We start from the raw sequence: 27,018 nt of genomic DNA, 5'->3' as shown, positions 1-27,018 counted from the left end.
CCAAATCTTCCATGGCTCCCCATGTCATTTGAAGTAAATACTACAATCCTTCCAATAGCCCCGTGACCCTGCGAGGCCTGCCCTCCTTCCCCTCCTTTCTGACCTACGTCCCTCCACTCTGCCCTGGGTTCACTCTGCTGCATCCACGCTGCTGTCCTTGCTATCTATATTAGTCCGTTTCTGTTGTTTATAACAAAATACATCAAACTGGGTGACTTATAAAGGAAACAAAATTTATTACTTACAGTTTCAGAGGCTGGGAAGTCCAAAGTCCAGGGAACACATCTGTTGAGAGCCTTGATGGTGGTGACCGTGATGGCAGAGTATCACACGGTGAAAACAGTGGAGCACAGAGAGCGATAGCTGTCCTCTTAAAGCCCTCAGAACCATGCCCACGACAACCATTATTAATCCATTCACTAGGCATGGTCCTCAGAATCTCTTCAAGGCCCCACCTTACAATTACCATAGTAGGATTTCCCACTCTCTTAACAGTCACAGTGGGGATTAAGCTTTGGGGAGACATTCAACCCAAGGCACTATCCTTCAAGTACACCCAACAATCTGCAACCTTGAGACCCAAGGTTACCAGCTATCCTCTGCCTGGAATCCATGGGACAGGCCTGTGACTTGTTCCTTTACTTCCTGTAGGTCTCTGCTCAATTCCACCCTATTAGGAGGGACTCCAGCAAGCTCTATGTGAAATAACATCCCCACCCTGATCCCCAAATCTCTACTCCCTTAGCCTAATTTATTTTCCCTGTAGCACTCATCTCCACCTAAAATGGCATCTGTTTATTTACTGTCTTCCCACTCAATCTCTCCATTGTATCCCTAGTGCTTCCAACAGTGCCTGGCTTGTAGTAGGAGCCCCATAAATATTTGCTGAATTAATGACTGGGTTTCAGAGTCAGACAGACCTTGGTTGGAATCTCAGCTTTCCTTTTTTGCCACCTGTGAGTCCTGCAGCCTTGCTGGGCCACAGTCTTTTCATGTATGAAATGGGGAAATAATGGCACTTACCTCATGGGATTGTTATAAAGACTAAATGAATTAATATACAGCTTGTAGAATAGCACCTGGCACATAAAAAGCACTCGTTAAAGGTTGCTGTCATGGTACCTCATCGTTGTTTTTATGATCATCATCATTATTATTATTTATTCTCAGGCTGAGTCACATGGTCCCAGCCCAGTGCCCCACCCCAGCCTTCCCAGCTTCTTCCATTCAGCCGGAGGTGGAGCAGGTGATTCAGGTGGTGGCAGCCTGCCCTGTGAGTCAGTCCCGAGCTCCAGCCATGCCGGGGTCCCATGGCACAGGCTGCCTTGGCCCTTGAGGTGAATCATCAGGGCCATAATCCCAGCTGGGGATGCCTCAGCCGTAGACTTCAGCTGGTAGATCTTTCCTTCCCAGGTCTTTCCAGGAAGAGACTGGGCACCTGCCCCATGGCGCTGTCCAGAACTACACCTTGTCAGCTCAAGTCCACCTGTCAGTAGAGCTTGCAAAGAGTCAGACGAGGATAAATGGGGAAAGGAAAAAGGTAGGAAAAAGAAAAGACAGAAAAAGAGAAAAGTTGCCTCAATCCACTGCTTTCAAAGCAGAGCAGAAGCGTGGGGAAATCGTGGGGTTCAGAATCTACCAGGCCCAGATTCAAGTCCTCTTTCCTCCACTTAATACCTGGGTGACCTCAGGCAAGTTTTTTACTTCTCTGAGCTTCATCTATGAAATGCGCAAGACAACATCTCCCTCTGAAGCTTACTGGGAGGATTTATGGAGTGGACATATGCTGTCTTCAAGTCCCAAATCCTTCACGAAGCCTTGTCAGTTCTACCCTACAAGATCTCCGAGCTTCAGTAATATTTGTAAAAAGGAAGGAGGAATCCCCCTCTCTCCATTTCCTCCAAACTCCCCATTCCCCCACCTCCCCTGGGAAGGGGCCAATCCAGTCCTTCTTTCCTTCGTCCATTTAACAGCTATTTATTGAGCACCTGCTACACGCTGGGCACTTTGCTCAGCCCTGGGTGTAGAAGTCATAGTGTAGTGGGAGAGGCTGACAATATATAAGTGAGCAAATAAATACACAGTTGTAAACTCTATCCAGTACTAGGCAGGAGAACATGAAGAATGAGATTGAAGCAGCCACGCACTGAACAAGAGAGAAGAAACTTCCAGGTAGAGAGTCCAGCTACTGCAAAAGCCCGAAGGCAGGAAAGAGCTTGGGTTGTTTAGGAAGTGCCAGGAGAGCAGTATATCAGAGTGTCATGGGTCAGGGGAGGCTGGCATGAGACGAGGCTGGAAAAGGGGGTGGGAAAACATGGGCCCCCCCCCCCGAATATCCCTCCTCTCAGGGATTGCAGCCTTGCCTGGCCTATTTTCTCTGCCCGAAACAATTGCCTTAGAAAATTTTTTTCAGTTTTATAGTTGTTTACAGAGACAGGGCTTATCTGGGTTCATCATGGTTAGAAGCTGTTAGGGTTGTGTTTGAAGATTAAATGAGATCATACACGTACACTGTGTAGTACAGTTCCTGGCATATAGTTAGCACTCGTTAAAAAAATAGGTAAAATACCTTGAAAGAATGAACGTAAAAAAAAATTTTTTCAGGTCCTACCCTTCCTGGATAAAGTTTGTGGTTACAATATTCCTAGAATATCACATGTATTTCGGTTTAGATGGAGCCATCCTGCCAATGTCCAGAGCAGGACGGCTGAGATGATAGCACCAGGCATATGTGGTTACAGAACAACTGCAATTGAGTTAGTACTACTGATGAGCTGAACTTTAGTTCTTTAATTTGAATTTAATTTGATTTACTTTAAATTTAATCTTGAGTCATTTAAATTGCATAGCTACTAGTTACTAGTAGTTATGAGTAGCACATACTTAGAATCATGGAAGAGGCAGGTAAAATGATAATACAGATTCAAAATGAAAATGGAAAAGGTACACGCATTGTCCAAACAGGCAGTGGTGAAGTAACTGTTGATGCAAAAACCTAAAAATCAGAAGATGCTGCTTTGGCGTGACAGACAGGGCTAAAGACAGACAGGGCTTGTACTATTGTAAGGAAGGCACACGGGTTCACATCTAATTTTTTGGAGAACCCACCAGAAACCAAAAGTTGGAGGTGATGGTGAAGCCAACTAGATTCTGGGGCCGGTTCCACGGGCAAGCAGCAGGTTGCTCTTCTTCCAAGGCCCTGAACTTGGGTTTCTTCTTCGAAGGGCAAATGCACCCTCTTTTTGACTTCCCTTCATACAAGAAAAAACAGTTAAAACCTAATCAGGGTTACATTTCAGGGGTCATACGTTATTGCAGATACTGAACCTAATCGGGGCTTCATTCTGTGAGCCGCGCCCCTTCGATTTGACTGGAATTTGTAGGCAGGTACAAGAATACAACCTTCACGTAAAGTTGTTTTGTTGTTGTTGTTGTTGTTGTTTTAATTGAAGCATAATTGATTATACATATTTTGCAGGTGCAGTGTTGACTATCAGTATTTGTGTACAATATTGAGATATATAAAGCCCCGTACCAACACCAACTATGAATTTTTATGTTTCAAGTTATTCTCTACAATCACCACAAAGGAAGTTGGGATGGAATCCATCATCACACCTGGGAAGCCCTCCTGCCCATCTCTCCACCTGACACGGGTCAGGGGCCCTCTGCTGCACACCCACAGCATCCTGTGCTGGCCTTTGTCACGGTGTTGGTCACCCCTACTGAATTGTCTGTTGAAGTGTATGTCTCTCCCATGGACTGTGAACTTCTCAGTGACATGGACAGTGCCTTAGTTTGGGGTTTTTTTTTTTTTTCAAAATACTTTAACATTTACTTGTACATATTTGTGGGCTACAGTGTATTGTTTCAATACATGCATACACTGCACAATGATTCACTTAGGGTAGATAGCATAGCTTTGTACCCATTAGTCCACCACTTTTCCTGCCCCCACCCCCCCCGCCCACCCCACCCCCATGTCTAGTCTCTACTTTTATGAGAAACACTTTTTTTTTAGATTCCACATATGACTGAGACCATGTAGTCATGGTCTTTTTGTGACTGACTTATTTAACTGGATGGTTTCCATTTCCATCTATGTTGCTGCAAATGATAGGGTATCATTTTTTTTTAACAGCTGAGTAGTATTCCACCATGCATATACACCACAGTTTTTTAATCCATTCACGTGTTGATGGACATTTAGGTTTATTCCATCTCTTAGCTATTGTGAATAGTGCTGTGATGAACATGGGAGTGCAGGTGTCTTTTTGATATATTGATTTCATTTCGAGTATATACCCAGTATTGAGATAGCTGGGTCATATGGTAGATCTATTTTTAGTTCTCTGAGGAACCTCCATACTGTTTTCCACAGTGGCTGTACCAATTTACACTCCCACCAGCAAAGTAGGAGAGTGCCTTTTTCTCTGCATCCTCACCAGCATTTGTTATTTTTTGTCTTGTTGATAATAGCCATTCTAACCGAGTTGAAAGGATATCTCACTGTGGTTTTAGTTTGTATTTTCCCGATGATTAGTGATGTTGAGCAAATTTTCATGTGGCCATTGGTCATTTGAATGTCTTCTTTTAAGAAATGTCTGTTTAGGTCCTTTGCCTATTTTTTAATTGGGTTATTTGTGGGGGTTTTTTGCTTTTGAATTAAGTTCCTTATATACTCTGGATATTAGCCCCTTGACTGATGTGTATTTTGCAAACACTTTCTCCCATTTTATAGGTTGTCTCTTCACTTTATTGAGTGTCCTTTGCTGTGCAGAAGCTTTTTAGTTTGACGTAGTCCCACTTATGTATTTTTGCTTTAGTTGCCTGTGCCTTTGTGGTCTGGCTCAAAAAAGCACTGCTTACTCCTATTTCATGTAGCATTTCCCCTATGTTTTCTTCTAGTAATTTCATAGTTTCAGGTCTTAAGTTTAGGTCTTTGATCGATTTTGAGTTGATTTTTGTGTATTGTGAGAGATAGGGGTCTATTTCAGTCTTCTGCATGCGGATATCCAGTATTCCCAGCACTATTTATTGAAGAGGTTGTCCTTTTCCCACTGTATATTTTTGGCACTTTTGTTGAAAATCAGTTGGCTCTAAATGTGTGGGTTTATTTGAGGGCTCTCTACTCTATTCCATTGTCTTTTTATGTCAATACCATGCTGTTTTGGTTACTATAGCTTTATAGTACACTTTGAAGTCAGGAAGTTTGAGTAAGATACCTCTAACTTTGTTCATTTTGTTCAAGATTGCTTTAGATATATGGGATCTTTTGTGATTCCATACAATTTTTAAGATCATTTTTTTCTGTTTCTGTGAAGAATGTCATTGGTATTTTGATAGGAATTGCATTGAATGTGTAGACTGCTTTGGGTAATATGGACATTTTGATGATGTTAGTTCTTCCAACCCATGAATATGGGATATCTTTCCATTTATTTGTGTCCTCTTTGATTTTTTTCACCAATGTTTTATAGTTTTTATTGTAGAGGTCTTTCACCTACTTGGTTAAATTTACTCATACTTCTTTCTTTCTTTTTTTTTTTTTTTGGTAGCTATTGTGAATGGGATCACTTTTCTGATTTCTTCTTCAGCTATTTTGTTATTCACATATAGGAAGACTATTTGTTTTTGTGTATTGATTTTGTATCCTGCCACTATACTGAATTCACTTATTAGTTCTAGTAATTTTTTGGTGGAGTCTTAAGGATTTTCTATGTATAGGATTATGTCATCTGCCAATAGGGATGGTGTGGCTTCCTCCTTTCTGATTTTAATGTCCTTCATTGCTTTCTCTTGCCTTACTGCACTGGCTACAACTTCCAGTAACATGTTGAAGAAGAGTTGGGAAAGTGGGTGTCCCTGTCTTGTTCCAGATCTTAGACGAAAAGCCTCCAACTTTTGTCCATTCAGTATGATATTAGCTGTGGGTTTGTCATATATGGCCTTTATTGTGTTGAGGTACATTACTTTATCTTTTTAATACAACAATCGGAGCACATTTTATTTTTCAGATATATTTAAAGATTATTCTAAATAATGAGTTTACCCTCAATAACTAACCCACCTTTGCTCTAAGAATGTGATCCTGATGCATCAATCCTGAATAGAGTTTGTACCATCTTTTAAAAAAATGTCCTAATGTACGAACTGGTTTAAAGAATATAGTCGTCCCTCAGTATTCACAGGAATTGGTTCCAGGATCCCCATGGATATCAAATTCCATAGATGTTCAAATCTCTCATATAAAATGACTTAGTTCAGAAAGTCCCCAACTTATGATATTTCAACTTAACAATTTTTTTACTTTATGACGGTGCAAAATCATTCTGTTTTTCACTTTTGAAACAGTGTTTTAAAATGTACACGAGAAATTCAACATCTTATTACAAAATGGACTTTGTGTTAAATGATTTTGCCCAACTCTAGGCTAATGAAAGTGTTCCAAGCCCATTTAAGGTAAACTAGGCTAAGCTATGATGTTCAGTAGGTAGGTGTGTTAAACGCATTTCCAATTTATGATTTTTTCAACTTACAATGGGTTTATTGGGATGTAACCCCATCACAAGTCAAGGAGTATCTATATTTGCATATAACCTGCATACATCCTCCCATATATTTTAAATCATCTCTAGACTATTTATAACACCTAATACAATGTAAATGCTATGTAAATAGTTATACTGTATTTTTTTATTTCTATTTTTTTATTGTCATTTTTAGTGTGTATGTGTGTGCGTGTGAATATTTTTGATCCACAGTTGGTTGAATCTACAGATACTAAACCCACAGATACAGGGGGCCAACTGTAGATTGGTTTAGTGCATGTTCCCTACCATGGGTTTCTCAGACCTGCATTCTACATGAAAATCAGGTAGGCTTTTCACCAGGGATATTCCTCTAGAAACTTCTGTTATTTATTGCTAGGGGAAAATTCCAAAAGTAATAAGATTAGCCTCACAGTTCCCAAATTCTGCATCTGGACACCTAGGACCACCACAGACTCACAGGGGCAACACAGTATAAGTTTTCAAGGGAAACACAGCAATTCTCAACATCTGTCAGACACCACCACACAAATTACTACCCAAAGTAGTTCAGAGTTTCTAATTAAACCTCATGTTCCTTTCAGCAATGTCACATCTTTGGGAAGCTGGGTTTTTGATGGTGATTATATGAAAAAAAGTACCGTGAGAAAATCAATGTGGAACAGGAAATGAGGGTGGTGGTGTCCAATCTGATTCTAAAGTTTGGGAATTTGTGCAGTGCCTAACAAGCATGAATACTTATTAAGCTATTTATTTCTACTACTTAATAAATGAAACTGTTTAGTATTTATTTTGGCCTAGGAATGCCATGAAAAAATCCCTGAGATGTACACTGTGAACCAACAAATGTCAGGAAACTCTACATTAGGTTATTTGAAGCCCCCGTTTACCTCCTGTAACCCTTTGACAGTGAGCTCAGGAATTGATTCTAAGCTAAACTCTGTGAGCGTGGCCCAAAGTTCATGATGTTCACACAGAGTCTGTACCAAATCCTTCCTTGCAAGTCTAGGAACTGCAAGACTGGTCTAGAATTTACTGGGAGGTAAAACAGGGATTCAGCCTGTACCTCCTCACCCCATCTAACTAGTTTCTTAATGAGCTGATATCACTTTGGAATGAGCTGGATGCATGCCTTCCTGTTATAAAAACAGAAAAACAAGCATCTGTTAGTGTGCCAGGGTTATGGTTTTATTGTTTCTAACTAGGAGTGGCCTGAATATCTAGCTGGCCCTGCCAGCTAATTATTGCCAGAAAGACAGACCACAGCGCAACTGTTCTTAATCTATGGTTATTATTTTTGGTAGATGCCTTCCCGACTTTTAGCTGATTTGTAAATAACCTGGTTCAGTAAATTACCTCATGTAGTTACCTTTGTTTGAAAAAGACAAGTGTGCTTTAGCCATCACACCAGGAAGAAGCTAGGCCTTCCATGAGACTTGATAGAGATGGCTTTTGTTGGGGTGAACAACTGGCACCTCTGCCTTAAATGTTTTCTAGGTGACTGAAATAGGACAGTGAACTTCAGGTGCTCGTGTGTCTGTGTATCAGGGTTGATTCCAACCCATTTTCTGGAGAGGATCTTGACCCCATTCCCTGTGGCTCTAAGGGGAGATGGGATTGCTCCTCTTCAAGCGTGAATGCCTGTTAGCCCTCAATCTCCTAAGAAAGTGTTAAGGCTCAGCTTTCTGTTAACACTGGTGAGTTTCTTTCAGCACCAGCCTCAGGGCTATTGCACCTCCCTTCCATGTGCCCAGACTCTCTTTCTCTAGCAATTCCCATGACTGCCCCTTCCTTCATTCTTTCAGCAAATATTTATTAAGTACCTACTATATGCCAAGCCCTATGCTGGGTGTCAGGGGTATAAGAAGGAATAATAATAAGAGTTATAACATCTCTTGAATGCTTATGATGAGCCTAGTGCTTTTTTAGACTATTTACATGTACTATCTCATTTAATGCTCAACAACAATCCAGTGTTCAAAAACAATCCAGCAGTGAGTTACCCACATTTCGCTGGTGAAAAAAGTGAGACATGAAGAGGTTAAATAATTTCCCCCGAGGTCATACAGTGAATAAGCGATGGAGCTGGGATTTGAGCTTGCATTCTTAAATGCTCTGTTATATTGCCTCCCTAGTAAGATACAGAAGGTCCCTTGTCCTATCAGCTTACATTTTAGTGTAGGAGACAGTAAATGCATTAACACATAAGTAATTTCAGATTGTCAAAGGTAGTAAGAAAAATAATGATAATAAACCAGGATAATGCAGGAGAGACTCCTCAGAGTGGAGTATCCACTCTACTTCAGGTAGTTGGAAAAGTCTCCACTTAGGAGACATTTCTCATCTGGGCTGAGGCCTGAAGAAAGCAGCTGAACTTGTCTGTTTCTTTTGCTTATAAGGAAATACTCGGAACTGGGTAACATGTAAGAAAATAAAATTTATTGCTTAGAGTTTCAGAGGCTGGGAAGTCCGAAGTCCAGGGAACACACATCTGGTGAGAGCCTTGTTGGTAGATAGTGACTCTTCACAGCAAAGCACATGGCAAGAATGGCAGAGCAGAGAGAGAGGCTCTCACGTGCTCTCCTTTTAAAGCCAACAGAACCACACCCATGACCACCGTAAAACCATCAATAGATTAATCCATTTACCAGGGCACAGTCCTTACAATCTAATCACATCTTCAAGGCCCCACCTTTCAAGTATCATAATAGGATTTCCCACCCTCAACAGTTACAGTGGGGATTAAGCTTCAGTGAGTTTGGGGGGACATTCAATACACAGCACCAGCCATGGGACAGTATTCAGGAAAATTGTTTTTAACCTTTTATTATGGAAATATTCAAAAACAAGCAAAAGAAGAGAAAATGGTAAACTGAAACCCCATGCACCAATCATTCAACTACAACCATTATGCACTGATGGTCAACTTTGTTTCACTTCCACTTTCACACTTTCTCTCAAACACCACTGAGTACTTTTGGAAAAAGTTTTTAATGAGATCTAATTCTCATACTATAAAATTCACCTTTCTAAATTGCACAAGTCAGTGGTTTACTAGTATGTCTATGGATTAGTCCATTTTTATTGCTTATAACAAAATATACAGAACTGGATATTTTACAAAGAAAACAAAATTTATTGCTTACAAGTTTGGAGGATGGGAAGTCCACACTGCAGGGAACACATCTGGTGAAGGTCTTGGTGGTGGTGACAGTGACACCGGATATCACATTGCAAGACAGTGGAAGCAGAGAGAGGGAGCAACCAACCTCCTCATGCACTCTCCTTTTAAAGCCCTCAGAACCATGCCCCTCACCACCATTATTAATCCATTTGCTACAGTACGGCCTACAATCTAATCACCTCTTCAAGGCCCCACCTTTCAATTACCATAATCATATTTCCCACCCTCAACAGTTACAGTGGGGATTAAGCCTCAATAAGGGGGGGTACCCAATCTACAGCAGTTTACAAGGTGGAACCATCACCTCTACATAATTCCAAGACATTTTTATCACCCCATACGCATTAGCAGTCGCGGTCATGCCCCCTCCCCTCAGTTCTTAGCAACTGCTCCTCTACCTATTGTCTCTGTGGATCACTGGAACATTTTAAAGGAAATCCCAGATATCACATCATTTCACTGATAAATATTTCAGTATGTATTTCTAACACACAAAAGTTTCTTTTTTTTTTTCTTTAACATAGCCAATACCATTATTACATTTAAAAACTTATAATAATTCTTTAATATCATCTGTGATATCATATCATTTATGATATCATCTATCTTCAGTAGCCCCTATGAACTGATTTGTTCTCATTGTATGCAGACGAGGCTTTCATGTTCACATGGTTAGAATGACATAAGTCTCTTTTGATCTATAACAGTTCCCCTCCATTTAGTTTTTTTTTTTCCCTTGTCATTCATTTATTGGGGTAGAAAAAGGTCATTTTTCCTGTAGCATTTCCTGCATTCTGAATTTGGCTGATGGCAGCTCCATGGTGTTTCTTTATTGCCTGTATTTCCTATAAACTAACAGTTAGATTCAGAAGTTTGACCTGATTCAGGTTATGATTTTTGGCAAGAATACCTCCTAAGCTGGGGTGAGTTCTTTCCCATTGTATCTGGAGGTGCAGTCATGACTGATAGTCTCTCTTTTGAGATGTTAAGACTAACCTGTGAGTTCAAGTGTTGTCTGCCTGGTCCACACATTATGAAGTTCCCCAGCAGCGTTTCCCCAATGGTCGTGGCATCCGTCACTGTTGCCTCAATCAGTTATTGCATTTGGAGTCTCCTGCATTTATAAGCTGGAATTCATCAAAAAAAAAAAAAAAAAAAACACTTCTTTATCCCTTTATTTATGTTCAGAATAATGAGATAGTGTCCTATCATCCTCCAAAAGTGACCGATGACTTTTCTAAGTCATCGATTATTAACAATTTGATATATTTCAATTCATTGAAGCCATTATTCTTTCTGGTACTTAAAATATCCCATCTCTGGCTAGGGAGAGTCCTCTCAAGTTGATCCATATGTCCTCTTGACATAATAGTTTCCCTCTTTCTAGCATGATAAGATATTCTAAACTCATCCTATACATTTCCTGCCTCACACCCTGAATCAGCCATTCCCCCAAGGAGCCCTGGTTCCTTTCATAATAAATAACCTTTATTAGAGACCAAAGTCTGGTTGCTAAATATGTTTGTTGCTATTTTCTTGGCCATTGCTTCTGGGCCTTTTTGGTGGACACAGGAGAAAATACATATATATGAGTATTTTTAAGAGAAAAATACATTATAAATTCATACTATCCTGAATTCAAATTTTAGATTACAGAATTTTTACTTCATTTCTTTTATTTTATTTTATTTTATTTATTTATTTTGTCTTTTCTCATGTCCGGCAACGGATTGCAGCCCTCAGTGTTGCGCCCGTACCGGACCGGGACCGGCAACGGGATCGCAACCCTCGGTGTTGCACCCGCACCTCGCTCAGCCAGTGAGCGGGAACCGGTCTGTATGTGGGATCCGAACCCTCGGCGGGAGCACCGCCACACTTCCCAAGCGGCACACTGTAGCAGTGCGCCACCGGGCTGGCCCATTTCTTTTATTTTAAAATTGCATTTTTTCTCTTACACTTAAAAACCTTTGTTCCTAATAACATTAACATTAATGCTATTATAATGGTTTTAAAATAGCCATATCATTATTAGATTACTAACAATATGATTTCTGAATAAAATTTTATATTTCGTAGTAAGTTTTTTTAAATCCTTTGGATATTTTTCACTAGGAATGTACCATTACTGCTGTGTTGGGTTTTTTGTTTTTGTTTTTTTTTGTTTTTTGTTTTTGATATTTTTCACTAGGAATGTACCATTACTGCTGTGTTGGGTTTTTTGTTTTTGTTTTTTTTTTGTTTTTTGTTTTTTGTTTTTTTTTGGTTTAACAAATATTTAAGGAATATCTACCATGTGCCAATTATTGATTGGGCTATAACAAATATAAAGTCTGGTGGGAAGGACAATCAAGTAAATATATTATGACCCCCTGGGTTATAAGCAATAGTAAAAATTAATTCATCCAAGAAACTGGAATCACACAGAGATTCCCATCTCAGCTTTCTGTTACAAAGTCACCAGAAATAATAATTCTCTTCTGTATGTGAAACCAGCAGCTTGATATATTGTTAAGTTGAGTCACTTCATTTTGTCTTCTACCTTCAGGAAATTTTTTCTCCACTTGATTTATTTTGTTTTATAGTTACATAACCATATTTGCTTTGTTCCAAAGTCAAAATTATAAAAACAAGGGACCTACAGAGAAGCCAAGCTCTCCTCCCTGTTACCTCCACCTTCTCTCCCCTCTATAGGTAACCAATCTCATTTGGTTTTGGTTTATCTCTCCACTGCATTTTTTAAAGCAAATATGTACATTCCTCACCAATAAAATATCGGTAGAAGATAGCACACTGTGCTCGTTATTCTACACCCTGCTTTTTTCACTCCCTAGCAGTATGTAGTAGTGAACAGAGATCTCCCTCATTCCCTTCTCACGGGTGCAAAATATTCCACTGGGTGCATTTTTCTCCACTGACGCAACCAGTCCCCTGTTGATGGACATGTAGGCGAGCAGTCAGTGCACTACCCCTGTGGCAGCCCACCCTGCATGCCTTCTTATCCCAAATGCCCTTTCTGGCCAGAGGACCTGTCTAACGTCCCTCCAGCTCCACCCACCCATAGCCCCAGACCAACTGCCACTTCTTCAGGGTCTCTGAAGGGCTCATGATGGGTGCTGATGCAAACCTGTGAGCATGTAGAATACAACCCAAGTCTTTACAGAAAATTTTCTTTTACAAATAGTCCTTCAACAAATGGCCTTGTGAATACGCCATTTCATATTTTTGACACTGTATCTATAGGATGGATTTTTAGAAGTGAAATTACTATTGCCCAACTTTAAATTAAGTATTCTGCTGTATGTTATATGTCTTTAAATTTTACCATAAATCCTTTCTAGAACAATTAACATAAAAACATAAATACTTTAAAAACTCATCTTGGGTACCCAACATATGGCGCAGTGTCTTGCACCTAGTGAAAGCTCAATAATTATAGAATGAACAAATGAATAAATGAATGAATGAATGAATCTAATCATCACCTAATCCTCATACGAATAGCCATTTGACCAAGTCATTTGTTTAGCCTATAAATATTTAAATAACACCTAACATGTTCCAGAACCTCTGCAATGAGCTGGATAAGCCCTATGGCATCCCACAGATTTCAGAAGAGAGATGAATTTGGGTGATTATACAGGAAATAGATTTGTAGCTGGATGAATGATTGTGTTTTTAAAAAGAAAGCATTGATTGACGATGGTTCAGTGTCAGCAAAGAATCTCAACAACTATCCAACTAAAGAGAACCAACTTTTATTGAGTGCCTAGCAGGTGCTAGACACTATGCGAGGGAGGTCCATTGACAATCATTATAATTTCATTTAAAAATCGTAATAATCCTGCAAGGTAGTTGTTACCACGTTTGACAAATAAGGAAACTGAAGCTCAAAAAAGTAACTTAAGTAAGGTCAAACAGCTGGAATTAGGTATAGGAAGGGTACACCAGAATCATGAGTGACATGGAGCTGAGAGGGATAGTTAACAGGCTAGATGACAGATCCACATGGGAAGACGGAAGGATAGAAGAAAACATGAGAGCTGATCATTAGCAGGGTGGATGAGAAGTCCTCCTCAGGGATTAAAACACATTGACCACTCAAGTCCAGGCTAGAGAGAGGTGGATTATCAGGATCTTGTGTTGAAAATGATCTGAAGGTATTAGCTTAGGACAAGCTCCATATAGATCTTAGAAAAGCTAACATTATATTAAGCTGCATTAATATTTATAGAAGCAAGATAATTAATAGGCTCAAATCTCCACTAGGATAAGAATCATAAATCTCTTGTTCCTTGTTATATCCCCAGCCTTCAGTACAGTATCTAGAAGAAACAGTAATTGTCTGGATATAATGGACACTCAGTACATATCTGTAAATACTTAGGTATATTTATTCAGTCACTAAACAAATTTATCGAGCACCTGTTATTCTCAGAGTGTAATTGTAGGTACTTAAAATGAGCACTGCCCTTGCAGAGCTCACATTGTACTGGAATGGTAGGGAAGGAAGACAACAAACAAACAGTGCTGTGACGTGGTGGTGGATGTGCTATGGAGAAAAACAAAGCAGGGTAAGGAGGTGAAGAATGCTGGCTGGGAGGAGTGATGTCACTTACAGCGGGGGGAAGACTGCTCTGAGAAGCTGATGCTGGAGCAGAGGCCCGAATGACGTGAGGGTGTGAACCATGCAGGCAAGGGACGGCAAGTGCGAAGTCCGGAGGGGACAGTCTTATCTGATCTCTGCTGGTGAAACCACCTCTGGAGTATGGTATGTAATTCTAGGTACCACATACTTTAAAAGATTGTCAAATGAGCTGGCTGGTTAAATCAGTTGGCTAGACCAGTGCTCATAACACCAAAGCTCAGGGTTCAATCCCTGTACTGGCAAGCCAGAAAAAAAAATTAAATGAACAGATTGTCAAATGAGAGCATTTCAAGGTAGTAAAGGGTCTGGAACCAGCTCATACTAGGAGTGAGTTAAGAAGAGAGCGAATTATAAACACCAAAGCTCAGGGTTCAATCCCTGTACTGGCAAGCCAGAAAAAAAAATTAAATGAACAAATTGTCAAATGAGAGCATTTCAAGGTAGTAAAGGGTCTGGAACCAGCTCATACTAGGAGTGAGTTAAGAAGAGAGCGAATTATACACACCTGGGTGGCTCTCTTCAAGCGGATGAAGAGATACAGGCAGAGCACTAAGGTATACCCCGTGGGATAATTGGGACCATTCATTCATTCTTGGTGTAATATTCAGCAGAACAAGTTAGAGGCTCCCTGAAGAGGAATGAGCCCCCCAGCACAATAGTGAGCTCCCTGTTACTGGAGATATCCAAGCAAATAATGGACAATCTACTGAGGATGTCAATGACTTTCCATCCAGGTTGGAATTTGGAATAGGAGTCCTCTGAGCCAAATCCCACTCAGAAGATACTCACTTGTATCCCGACTCCTCTCTCCAGTTTCGCTGCCTGTGTGCTTCCACTTCCCCTCCTTGCTTACACGCAGGACAGAGCACACATGTGCACACACACATGTGCACACGTGCACACAAGGGAGGTAAAGCAATTCAGAAAGCAGGAGAGGAGCGGAGTATAGGAAACCAAGTTGGGATACGAGGAGGGGAAGGAGGTAAGAGAGACAGAGAAGAAGGGATGAAGACGAAATAGAAAGCAAGAGGAGGCAACGCTGAGAAGGGGCAAGGAAAACTGAAGGAGAGAAGGAGACAGACAAGAGAAGCAGCAACGAAGGGAAACTGAGGAAGGAAAAAGACAAGAGAGAGATGGTACTAAAAGAGGAAAAGGAGAAGAGACAAGGCAGAGGAGTGAAAAAATGGGAGAGAAAATATGAGAAGATGGAGGAGGAGAGGGAGAGAAGGTGAGGAAGGGAGAGGAAAGAAGGAGAGAGCCAGAGGAGGGGGTAGAGGGAGAGCAGGGCCAGAGTGTGGGTGCAGATCGAGTCTGGGAGTCGTGGTGGCCCCATCACAGCTGCCCAGAGCAGCACATGGGTAATCTTGAATCACAGCTCATTTACAGCTTCCTGTTTTCAGCTTGTCTTTGTGAACCCTTGGAGGGGGTTCCAGCCAGTAAATAAAGCAGAGTGCCAGGACTCCCTGCCTGGGCCAGCTGCTGTCCTCAGTGCCCTCTCACCCCACCTCCCCTTTCAGGCCCGAGGACCATCCCAGATCCCCCTCCAGCACTCCCTTCCCCAGGCTGCAGACCACCTGCCCCCTTCTCCAGGGTCTCAGACTTCATCAGGTTCTCAAGGCCTCATGCTGGAAGCCATACCCCTCTGAGCATGTAGCATCCAGCCCAAGCATTTACAGAAAAATTCACCTTGTAAAAGATAAGTTGCCGTGAAACACATTTGCTTCACCTTTTTTTGAGCTCCTTTGTTTTTCCTTCTATTCCCCTGTTCGCCTCCCAAGTTACAGGCAGTTTTTTATCCAGCCTTCTTAAATTCAGTCCAGCAAATCTGCTTTGAGCATCTGCAACATGCCAGGCACCAGTGTTATGACTGGGAACATGACTCGTTCCTGTGCTCGAGAAGCTCACAGTCTAACGGGGACACAAACACTGTGGATCATGGGTGGAGGGAGAGCTGGGCTTTATGGAGCCTGGGCATATAAAATTTGGGAGGCCCTCTGCAAGGAAAAGAACATAAGATTGCTAGGAACATTTGGGCAGGGTTCATCCTGAGCTTTGAAGGAGCCTGTGTGTGAGAGGCCTGGGTTATCTGCTCCGTCTCGGAGAAGGCAGGATAGAGGCCCAGACCAAGATAGGAGAGGAGGGTTCCCAAAGGGAGGCTGGGCTGACCACTAATTAGTTAATTAAACCACTGTGTTTGTATTTTCTCTCTTTTGTCTACCCTGTGAAAGACTGTGTGATGCTTTTAGCAAATATTTACTTAGGACGTGTATAATTACGATAAAGTTCAGCTGCCATAACAAAGACTTAAAATGGCTTAAATGAGGTTGGACTTTCTCTCTCAGCTAACGATCTGAGCCAAAGTGGCCCAGCGCTGGGGTGGACCCTGCTCGGTTTCATGGGCCCAGGCCCCTTCCATCTTATTGATCATTCATCCCTAGTGTGCTGCCCTCAGCCACGCCCTCGAAGACAGTCTACATTCCAGCCAGTGGGGAAGAGAAAAGGGGGAAGTGGAGAGCCCTCCTCTGCCCTGTGACAGCATAGCCTGGAAGTTCATGTCCCTCTTCTGCTCACATCCCATTGGCCAGACTGTGGTCACGTAGTTGTACAAAGGTGCCAGGGAGATGGGGAAGTGTAATGTTTATGCCAGGTGGTCATGTGCCCCCAGATCAGGGGGCTCTGTGACTGTAGAAGCAGAGGAGAATGGCTGATGTGGACAGCTAGACATCTCCAAGGCAGCCTTGCTGTGGGAAACCAAGGTGCAGAAGTTCTGGTCTTTTCCAAAGTCACCAGTGATAGGACCGTGAATCAGACAAGCTGTCCCTGCAAGCTCTTGCCTCATTCTTTCATTCTGGTAACTCTGACTTCCTCTTTCTGACCCTAAATATTGGCTGAGGATGAAACTCCAGGACCATCAAAGGGCACTGGAGGAAGAGAAGGCAATAGAGGCCACAAAGAAGTTGCCAGAAAGAAAGGAAGAGGCCTGGGAGAGAACAGTGGTGTGGAAACCAAATTTCAAAAAGTTCACCAATTTCATACGCTACCAAGTGCAAAAACAGGACAAGGACCAAAGGAGCTCCACAGGATTTGCCAGTGAGGAGGTCAAAGGTGACCTTTGCCAAATCAGTTTCGGTGGAATGGTGGGGAGTGAGATCTGCAGAGAGCAGGTTCAGGGGTGAGTGGTAAATGAGGATGGAGGTGGTAAATGAGGATGGAGAGACGTCCAGCGGAGACAGAGACGTCCAGCGGAGACAGAGACGTCCAGCAGAGACAGAGACCGGTGAGTCACTGAGGTTCTGAAAAGCAGACAGATTTGGAGGAGAATGGTGGGTACTCGACTGTGTTAATCCAAAGGATAAAGAATTCATGAAAAGCAAGAGACTAAAGTAAATGGCAGAAATATGGCGTGGCTGCTTTAACAAAGACCAAAATAACAGTGTCTTAAACAAAATTAAAGTTTACTTCTCTCTCATGTCAGAGTCTGAGCATACACAGTCAAAGGCTAATGGGGGGCTCCAGCGTTGGGGACCCAGGTTCTTCCGTCTTACCACTCTGCCATCCTCAACATGAAGCTCTCATCTTGTGGTCTAAAGTGGCTGCTCCTGCTCCCACCATCATGTCCACGTCTCAGCCAGGGCAAAGAAGGGAAAGGGAAGATTTCCTCCATCTTCTAGGCACACCCAGAGGTTGCTCACTGCACGTCTACGTGGAGACTAGGCCACATCTACCTGTAGGAGGCTGGAACGAAGTAATCTTTAGCTGAGAGACCAGATGCCCAGCTAAAACTTAGAGGTCCTGATGCTAAAGGAAGTGGGGACAGCCAGCAGTCAGAGCCTTGGAAGACCTAAAACAAAGGGAAGAAGCACCCCACTGCCCCTGCAGCTGGGAGGGAGAAGTGGGAAAGCTGATGAGCTTGGAAAGGCGTGGAAGATAGGGGACACTTGCCTGCTCACCTTTATTTTCTCTGCATCATTTTCTCTACACACCACACATCACATCACTGAGAGGCTGGGGCTGTCAGAGAGCCGAGGAGAGAGAAGTCTTGGCAAGCCTCTTTCCTGGTGCTTATTCACATCATTGCAAGAGAATAGCAGGCGTGCACCTACACATCCCCTGCGATGCTTCCAAGAAAAGCTGTGCCTTTGGAGTCCAGTATTGCATCCTGGCTCTGTGCTTAGCTGCTAATGGCCTTGAACAAGTTAAGAAATCTGTTTCCTCTTCTGTTAAATGAGCATGAGAATACCTAGCCTGCCTACCTCACAATCCGGTTCTGTGTCCCACAGGAGAGCTGTGAAGACACTTCGTAAGCATTAAAGTGGGTGCAAATGTAAGCAGCACTATCATGGAGGAATGGGGTCGTTAGAGTAGCACAGAGACTCAAAGGGCAGACAGCAAAGGGTTAAGAGGGGAGGTCATAAGGATGTGAGGAGACCCTTTCCACCCTCCCACATGGACTGCCTGGCACCTGGTCCCTCTGAGGGGTCAGCATCAGAACTCCTCTGCTGTCTGGGTGAGGGGAGGGGGCCTGAACAAACAGGGCCCCATGGCCAGCGGGAGGGAGCAGCCCCGCCCAGCTGTCCACAGCCGCTGGGAGTCAGCCTCTGTTCTGTCTTGAGATCACTATCACAGAGCCTTGGCCTCATCCCCTGCACTTGGCCTTGGAAGCTCTCCTGGTAATTCTCCCTTACCCCGGGACACCACCCTGTGTTCCTGGCCCCAGCCCAGTAAACAGTGTGAGTTTCTCCCCCTAGGCCTCTGGCCTAGCAAAGCAAGTCTGTCCAGTGCGTACATGCTCACATGCACACATGCACACACACAGACTGTGTACACACAAGCACCACGTACTACACTCCACACATCACATACAGCAAACACACCACACACACATACACCGCACACTGCACATAACACACACACCACACAAACACACAAAAAAATATACTACATACTACACACCATACACTCCACACCACACTCACACACACACCACATAAGCACACAAAAAACATACCACACATACAACGTACATCAAACCCACGCAAACACACCACACACTAAACACCACACGCACACACCTCCCACAAATTACACACACACACGTGCACATACCCTACACACGCACACCCCACACACACACTTGCACAAACTTCCTTCTTTCTAGCCAGTCTCTCTGTATGCCACATCACACCCTCACTCGATCCTCTACACAACTGCGTGAGTGACTTTTCTAAAACACGAATTAAGACACTTCCTTGTTTAAAATCCTTTCCTCTACCAGTGGCTTTCCAGAACCTTCAAGCTAAATGTCTAGCTCCTGGCCAGAGCTATGGTGGCCCTCCATGATCGGTTCCCTGATGACCCCCGTCCAGCCCCTTGCCTTCCTGGCGCCTGTGCCTTTACACAGCCTCTCTCTGGAGGATGGCCCCATCTGAAAAACATAGTCACTCTTCCAAACCCTGCTCACCTCTTCTATGGAATTGCCCCTTCCTCTTCTGCACCTTGCACAGACGTGTAGTGGAATGGTTTGTTTCCTGTGTCTGTCTCCCTTGCTAAGCAGGTGACCCTCTCAAGGGCATTTGTCTCTAAATACGGAGTACTTGGTCCTGGAGAATGCTGGGTGGGTGGCACTTACCCCCTCACCCTCCCACACAGATCAAAGTAGAAAACCAGCACGACTACCAGGACATCACCAGCGTGGTAGCCATGGCCAAAACCTACGCCACCACGGAGGCCTTCATTGACTCCAAGTACGACATCCGCATCCAGAAAATCGGATCCAACTACAAGGCTTACATGTGAGTTGCAGGGGCTGGGGGAGCTGGGAGGGAGGGTGGCAGGAGCGTGTGGGAGGAACAGAGATGAGAGATGCGTGTCCTGCCACTGCCTCCTCCATCCGAGGGCAGGGACCTCCCTCAGCACCTCATTATTCTCCCTTTCTGTCTCCTTACTGCCCTCAGCTCTTAGTGCGGCCAGGATATTCTGTCACAGCTTATCTCAGGATAGATTTCTGTCCACTCAAACAAGGGCTGTTTTCCCCAAAGAAAGAAGGATGCTTCTCGTATTTGGGGAGACTGCAGGATGTATGTCCTAGGGGTCGAGGCTGAGACATCTGGAGACAAATCAAAAGGGGCTTTAAATAAATGCCTTGCTGAGGTTTTGGGTTTTCTGCTGTTCTCTTCTGAGCAGGGAAGTGGCATGATCTGAACTGCAGTTATAAAAAGATGACTCCAGGGCCCTGGGATGCAAAGAGGTTTCTCTGTAACCAATAAAACCAGTTAGGTGGTTCCATCAGATTTCACTGGCTGCAAGCAATAGAAACTACATTAACCTAATGTAATGTTTTTTTTTAAAAGGAAAACACTAAATTATCAATTCCAGAAATACTCGTATTAGGATCCAGGGCAACCCCAGGAATCTGGGTAGCCAGAAATAATAGACAATCTTCATGGCACCTCCATTGGGAAATGAACCTAACGTAATCATTTTCAGGGCTTAACTCAAGTTTGAGATTCCATGGAAATAGTGCTGATTAGTCCAACTTTGATCACGTGCTTCCTTGTTAGATAAAGGCAGAAACCCAGTATGGAGAGTCCCACCACAAAGACATGCAGTGGGGCAGAGTCATTACCCAGTGGAAACAGAGTTGCAGTATCTAAAGGAAAAGAAATGAATGCCAGGTGGAAAAACAGCCCACCTGCACCCCAGATGTGTCTTAGCCCAGACTGGATTCCATTGAGGCTGTGGTTATATGGATGAGCAGGAGTTCTGGAATAGGTGGAAGGCCTCATTCTTTGGAGGGGTATTATCGGCTCCAAGGCCTCTCTGTCTCTCACTTTGGAATGTTGCTGTTGGTTCCACTTGAAATGATGAGACCCCACAGAGCCAACCATTGCCTGGTTACAAGGCATTTATAGAGCACTGACTATGTGCACAGCTCCATGTTTAAGGACTGCAATGGTGAGCCCTGGATGGTTAGAAAGCCTCTCTGCCCACAGGCTTCTGTGCAGTATAGCTTGTGCTCTAGGTGAGGGTCAGCAAACATAGCCCACAGGCCCAATCCAGCTGCTACCTGTCTCTGTAAATCAAGTTCTGTTGATCACAGCCATGCACATCCATTTATGTATTGCCTGTGGCTGCTTTTGCACTACCTGGATCACCTAGATCAGGGGTCAGCAAACTTTCCATAAAGGGCTAGATGGTGATTTTAGGCTTTGCAGCCATACGGTCTCTGTTGTAACCAATGCATTCTGCCATTGCCCGAGAAACTGGAGGAGATACAGGCAGTTGACCTAGAAGAAAATGTTCCCAGGAAAGGGATGGAGCTGGTTCCCATGGAATGATTCTTCGCTGTCTTGTCCATCACCCTCTTCCAGCCAGCCCAGACCTCTCACTGCTCTCAGATGCCTGGGGGTGATAATATCAGCCCCTCCCTGCCCCTCGGGGTCATGGCGCATTCCAGTGCAGTGGTCCAGTGCATTCCTCAGGCCCCCACCATCTGTCATGATATCATTTCCCTCCTCTCTTCATTGTTAAGAGTTTCCACTTGACATTGATGACACCTTGTCCCAGTTTCTTTTCTTGAGGATTACCTCATTGCCACACTCTCTATGCTGAGCCTCTCTGGCCTGACAGCTCCAATTTGTCATTAGTTATAGAGTTTCCTGGACCCTGGGTTGGCCCACATCCAAGGGAGGGTATTCGTGGCAGACCTCAGCCTAGCGTGTCCCTCCTGACCCTGACCATTCACTTCCTGACCTGCACTCGGGCCTTTGTGCTTGTTGCTACTGGGGAGTCATTTTTTTCTAGGTCCTAGCAGACAAGGCAAGGAAGTATATGTGTGTATCCTTACCCACACGTACAAATAATTATTTCTCTATATATATCCATCCATATCTATATTAAGCTAAACAGATTCATATTGATGTCTCCAGCTTTCAGCCAGTACCATGTGGCCCACTTTAGCTGTCCCTGATGACTTGTCTGTAACCTCCCACTGCAGCAGAGAACCTGGCTCTTGCCATCCACCATCCATTTACTTATTTGTTCCACTCCAAGATGTGTGTACAGTTTCAGAACTGTTAACCCGTAGTCCCATGGGAAACAACTTTACCAACTACACACAGTGCTTATGTACAGTTTCTTGTCTTTAGTCATACAGTCTCCATTCACGTCCAAAGTCACTTAGATCAGCACCTTTTCTCCCACCCCTTCGATGAGATTACTGCACACACTGTGCTATGGTCTGAATGTTTGCATCTCCAAAAATTCATGTTGAAATTCTAACCCCCAAGGTGACAGTACTAGGAGATGGGCCTTCGAGAGGTGATCAAAGGTGATCAGGATGAGCCCTCATGAATGGAATTAGTATTCTTTTTTTTTTTTTTTTTTGTCTTTTTTCGTGACCAGCAACGGATCGCAACCCTCAGTGTTGCGCCCGCACCTCGCTCAGCCAGTGAGCGGCCGGTCTGTATGTGGGATCCGAACCCTCGGCGGGAGCGCCACCACACTCCCAAGCGGCGCACTGTAGCAGTGCTCCACGGGGCCGGCCCCTGGAATTAGTATTCTTACAAAAGAAGCCCCAGAGATAGATAGCTCCTTCTACCACATGAGGACATAGCTAGAAGGTGCCACCTGTGAACCAGAAGGCCTTCACCAGACACCGAATCTGCCACTACCTTGATGTTGGACTTCCCAGCCATGAGAGATAAATTTCTGTTGTTTATAAGCCACCCAGTCTATGGTATTTTGTTATGGCAGCCTGAATGAACTAAGACAATTTGTAATAAAGGTAGATGCTTTTGTCACAATCTACATTCCATTCTACTTTCCAGTGGCTGCGTCACACACATTTGGGCCAACCAACCCCTTTCCCGACACCTGTGGTGAGCTCAGTGGGATCTGCCATGGGAAGTCATGGTTAAGAGCGTGGGTTGTCAGACGTGATTTGGTAGCTGTATTATTACATTTCTGTTGTTTATAACAAAATGCCTGAAACTGGGTAACATATAAAGAAAAGAGGCTTACTTTTCCACAGTTTGGGGGGCTGGGAAGTCCACGATCCAGGGGAAACATCTGGCGAGAGCCGCCTTCTTGGTGGGAACTCTCCACAGGGTCCCATAGCTACCAGGATGTCACATGGTGAGAATGGGCTGAGCAAAAGAGCTAACCTGCTCACCTCTTATAAAGCCATCAGAACCATGTGCATGACCACCCATTAAATCATCAACTCATTATTCCATGAATGGATCAATCCATTCACTAGGTCACAGCCCTCAGATCCAGTCACCTCTTAAAGGCCCCTCCTTCCAAATACCATAATTAGATTTCCCACCCTCTTAACACTGTTACAATGGAGGTCAAGCTTCACTGAGTTTTGGGGGGGGAGGAGCATTCAATCCACATCAGTAGCTGTAATACAACTTCTATTTTTTTTTATTATATACATACATGTGGGATACAACGTTGATTTTTAATAATTGTGTAGAACGTGTGATGGTTAGATCAGTATAGTTAGCTTATTCATCATTACAATACACAATCATTCTTTGTGTCCATTGAGTAGCTATAATAATAACAATGCCTGTCTCAGGTTTTGTGAGGCTGAAGCGAGCCAGTAACTGACAAAGCCCTTAGAGCCTTGTCTCAGACATAGGACGCACTCATTACATACCAGCTCTCACTATCATTACCCTCTTGGAAGGAAAGCAGCCTGGCTTGTGTTCCTGCTGCTTCTGCCCTTGGAATGCCTTATTTTCTTGTCTCCACCTCCTGAAAATAATAGTAGCACCCATTGTGCTAGGAGATTTATGTGCATATTATCTTTAATACACACAATGTTCTATAAAGATGGTACTATAATTATTCCCATTTACCAATGAAGAAATAAAGACTCAGAAACGTTGCCCATGGTTATATAGCCAGAAAATGCTGGAACCATGATTCAAACTTACATCTGTCTGATTCTAGTTAGTTCTTACCTCCTCTTACCACCATAAATATCCCACTATGCCAAATTCTACTCATTCTCCAAGGCACATCTCAATGGCTACCTTCTGGGGTCACATTAAGTGACTTTGGTCTCTCCTTCACTTCCCTGGAGTGCTCCACTTCTATGTTTATTGCTAAGCCTACCACGCGTATACTCTGGTTTTAGGCTAGTCCACCCTTCTAGGTAGTGAGCAGCCTGAGGTCTCATTCTCAGACTAGTCTTGTACCTAGGATATAGGGTGGCCTGTGAAGTGTTTGCCAAATTGAATTGAACTAAGTTGAGGTGAACCAGACTAAACTAAACTGACATTGAGCTTATCAATGGTGCTGCACGCATTAGTATCTATGGCTCCTATTGGCCACCATCTACTATCAGCATTTACACATTTGATTTCTATTTTAGAAGGACATATTTTTGGGCTGGCCCGGTGGCGCACTGGAGAGTGCGCCGCTTGGGAGCACGGCGGCGCTCCCGCCAAGGGTTTGGATCCCATGTGGAGACCGGTTCCCGCTCACTGGCTGAGCGCAGTGCGGGCGCAACACCGAGGGTTGCGATCCCGTTGCCGGTCCCCGGTATGGGCATGACACCGAGGGTTGTGATCCCATTACCGGTCAGTAAAAAAGACAAAAAGGTAAAAAAAAAAAAAAAGAAGGACATATTTTTATGTCAATTCAGTCTTTCCTGAGTCCAGATGTGCCATTGGTGATAGACAGTTTGTCTGGGTTCTCCCCCAGCATATACAGCCCCTTACCCACTAGATAGCTACTGGGCACCTACTGCATGCCGGGTCCCAGTGGACGCTGGGGGTACAGGGCATGATATAAAACATGTCTCCCACCCTCAGGGCTTCCCTTCCATCAGGGAAGACAGGACACTAAAGCAGTCCTTGTAATGACAAGTGAGATGAGCATGACTGATCATTAGTGTCGGTGTCACGCAGGGCGGTCTATTCTTGTTGGGAAAGGTGGACTGTCAGGAAGTCACACTTCACATGAAACCTGAAGGATGAGGAGGATTCGAAGAGACAAAGACAGTAGGGGACAAAGAGAAGAGGCTGCAACATAGGGAAAGAGCTGTGGGCAGCAGAGCACTGGAAGGGAGGTCAGTTGTGGCTAGAGCAGAAAAGGCAAGGGAACAGGGAAAAGTGGTGAGGCAGGCAGAGCCCAGAGCCTTCCCACTCTTCACGGTGGAAAAGTAATCGCTTCTCTCTAAGGATGATTTTTCCTACATATTGGGGCCCTCGAAAAATTTCAGAACCACCAGGGGCTACACTGCTCTAGTTCTCCTCATAAACAGGAGGTCAACGTTTGGGGATTTCATCTAACAGTGTAGGGATTTTTAAAATCTAACCTTTAAATTTCAAAGGTGGCTTAGAAAACAATAAGTAAGATCCAACAAATAAATAAGCAATCAGCATGAAGGGAAATAAAAACAGGAAAATAACGCTGCGGACAGGGTGTGTACCAAAGAATACACACCATAATGTGAGCCAAATATTTGAACCAGAGCCTCCTAACAGCCAAAGCAAAGAAGGAAAGGAAATTGGTGACAGGGTCCCTAATGTCCTCAGTGTGTTTTTTTGTTCTGATGCAGGAGAACCTCCATCTCTGGGAACTGGAAGGCCAACACAGGCTCTGCCATGCTGGAGCAGGTGGCCATGACAGAGAGGTAAGATACAGAGAGGGAGGGAGAGGTACCAGCCATGGGAGCTGGGGGATGGAGACAGCAAGGAGCCCCATAAAGAATGCCACCTCGCCCTCTGTCCAGTGCCTTGCCACCCACAGAGCACTCTTATAGGCATGATCACCTTTACTGCCCACAACAACCCACAGGGAAGGTATTAAAATAACCCCATTTTACAGATGGGAGAAGAAAGTTAAGAGAGGGGAAGGGATTTGTCTGGTTTCACAAAGCTGATTAATGACAGAGCAGAGTGTAGCACCCTGATGTCTTGACTCCATCTCCCAGCCCTGCCCAGCTGCTCTGGGAAGCGTGGTGGGAGCCCTTCCCAGCCCCTCCTGTACTGACAGCAGCAGCAAGGAAGCGTCCTTGCACCAGGGTATTGGAGAATCCACTCCTCCCTCAGACTTACTTCTGTCTCAGTATGAATAGGGAGGGGTTGATTTCCCATGAATCATGAATGGTTCAAAGGTACAATCTGGCTGAGGGCCCCTCAAGTCTTTCTCCCTTTAAACACCACTGTGTGCCTTCCTCACTTGAAGAAGGGCCGGGCCACCTGCCCTCAGGACCGGCCACACATGCACATTCTTTCCTGCATGCCCAGTGAACTCTGCTTGCAAGCATGCCACAGTAGTGGACAGAGCATGGCTTTGGGGTCGGAAAGCTCTGTTCAGTAAACATTTATTGAGTACCAACTGTATCCCATGCTGTGCTGAGCACTAAAGGATGAAAAGATTTAATCCTTCCCCCTAAGAACTCTGTATCAGTTGCAAGTGTGAGAACACAAATAAAATTGGTTTATGCAAAAAGGGGGATTTACTGGCTCGTGTCGCTGAGAACTCTAGAGGTACAGCATCAGCTAAGGCTTTAGGACTCCTCTCTACCCACCTCAGGTCAGCTGTTCTGTGCTGGCTTCATACTGCCAGGCTTCCTCACATGGTGGCCCATGGTGGCTCCAGGCTTACATACTCAC

General features: G+C 43.9%; 1 protein-coding gene across 1 annotated transcript in view; it reads left to right on the top strand.

The window, feature by feature from the left end:
• The window catches only part of SYN3 (synapsin III), a 138,262-nt gene that overhangs the window by 88,739 nt on the left and 22,505 nt on the right, over positions 1–27,018 (top strand). Inside the window, exons 4-5 of the mRNA XM_008580644.1 lie at positions 20,030–20,172; positions 25,959–26,033. Coding sequence (XP_008578866.1) covers positions 20,030–20,172; positions 25,959–26,033 — 218 coding nt within the window. The remainder of the gene's footprint in view (positions 1–20,029; positions 20,173–25,958; positions 26,034–27,018) is intronic.

This window comes from Galeopterus variegatus, unplaced genomic scaffold (genome assembly GCF_000696425.1).
Source record: "Galeopterus variegatus unplaced genomic scaffold, G_variegatus-3.0.2 Scaffold2136, whole genome shotgun sequence".
NCBI classification, from domain to species: Eukaryota; Metazoa; Chordata; class Mammalia; order Dermoptera; family Cynocephalidae; genus Galeopterus; species Galeopterus variegatus.
Note: the sequence above shows the minus strand (reverse complement) of the source record. Positions and strands in the feature narration are given on the sequence as shown.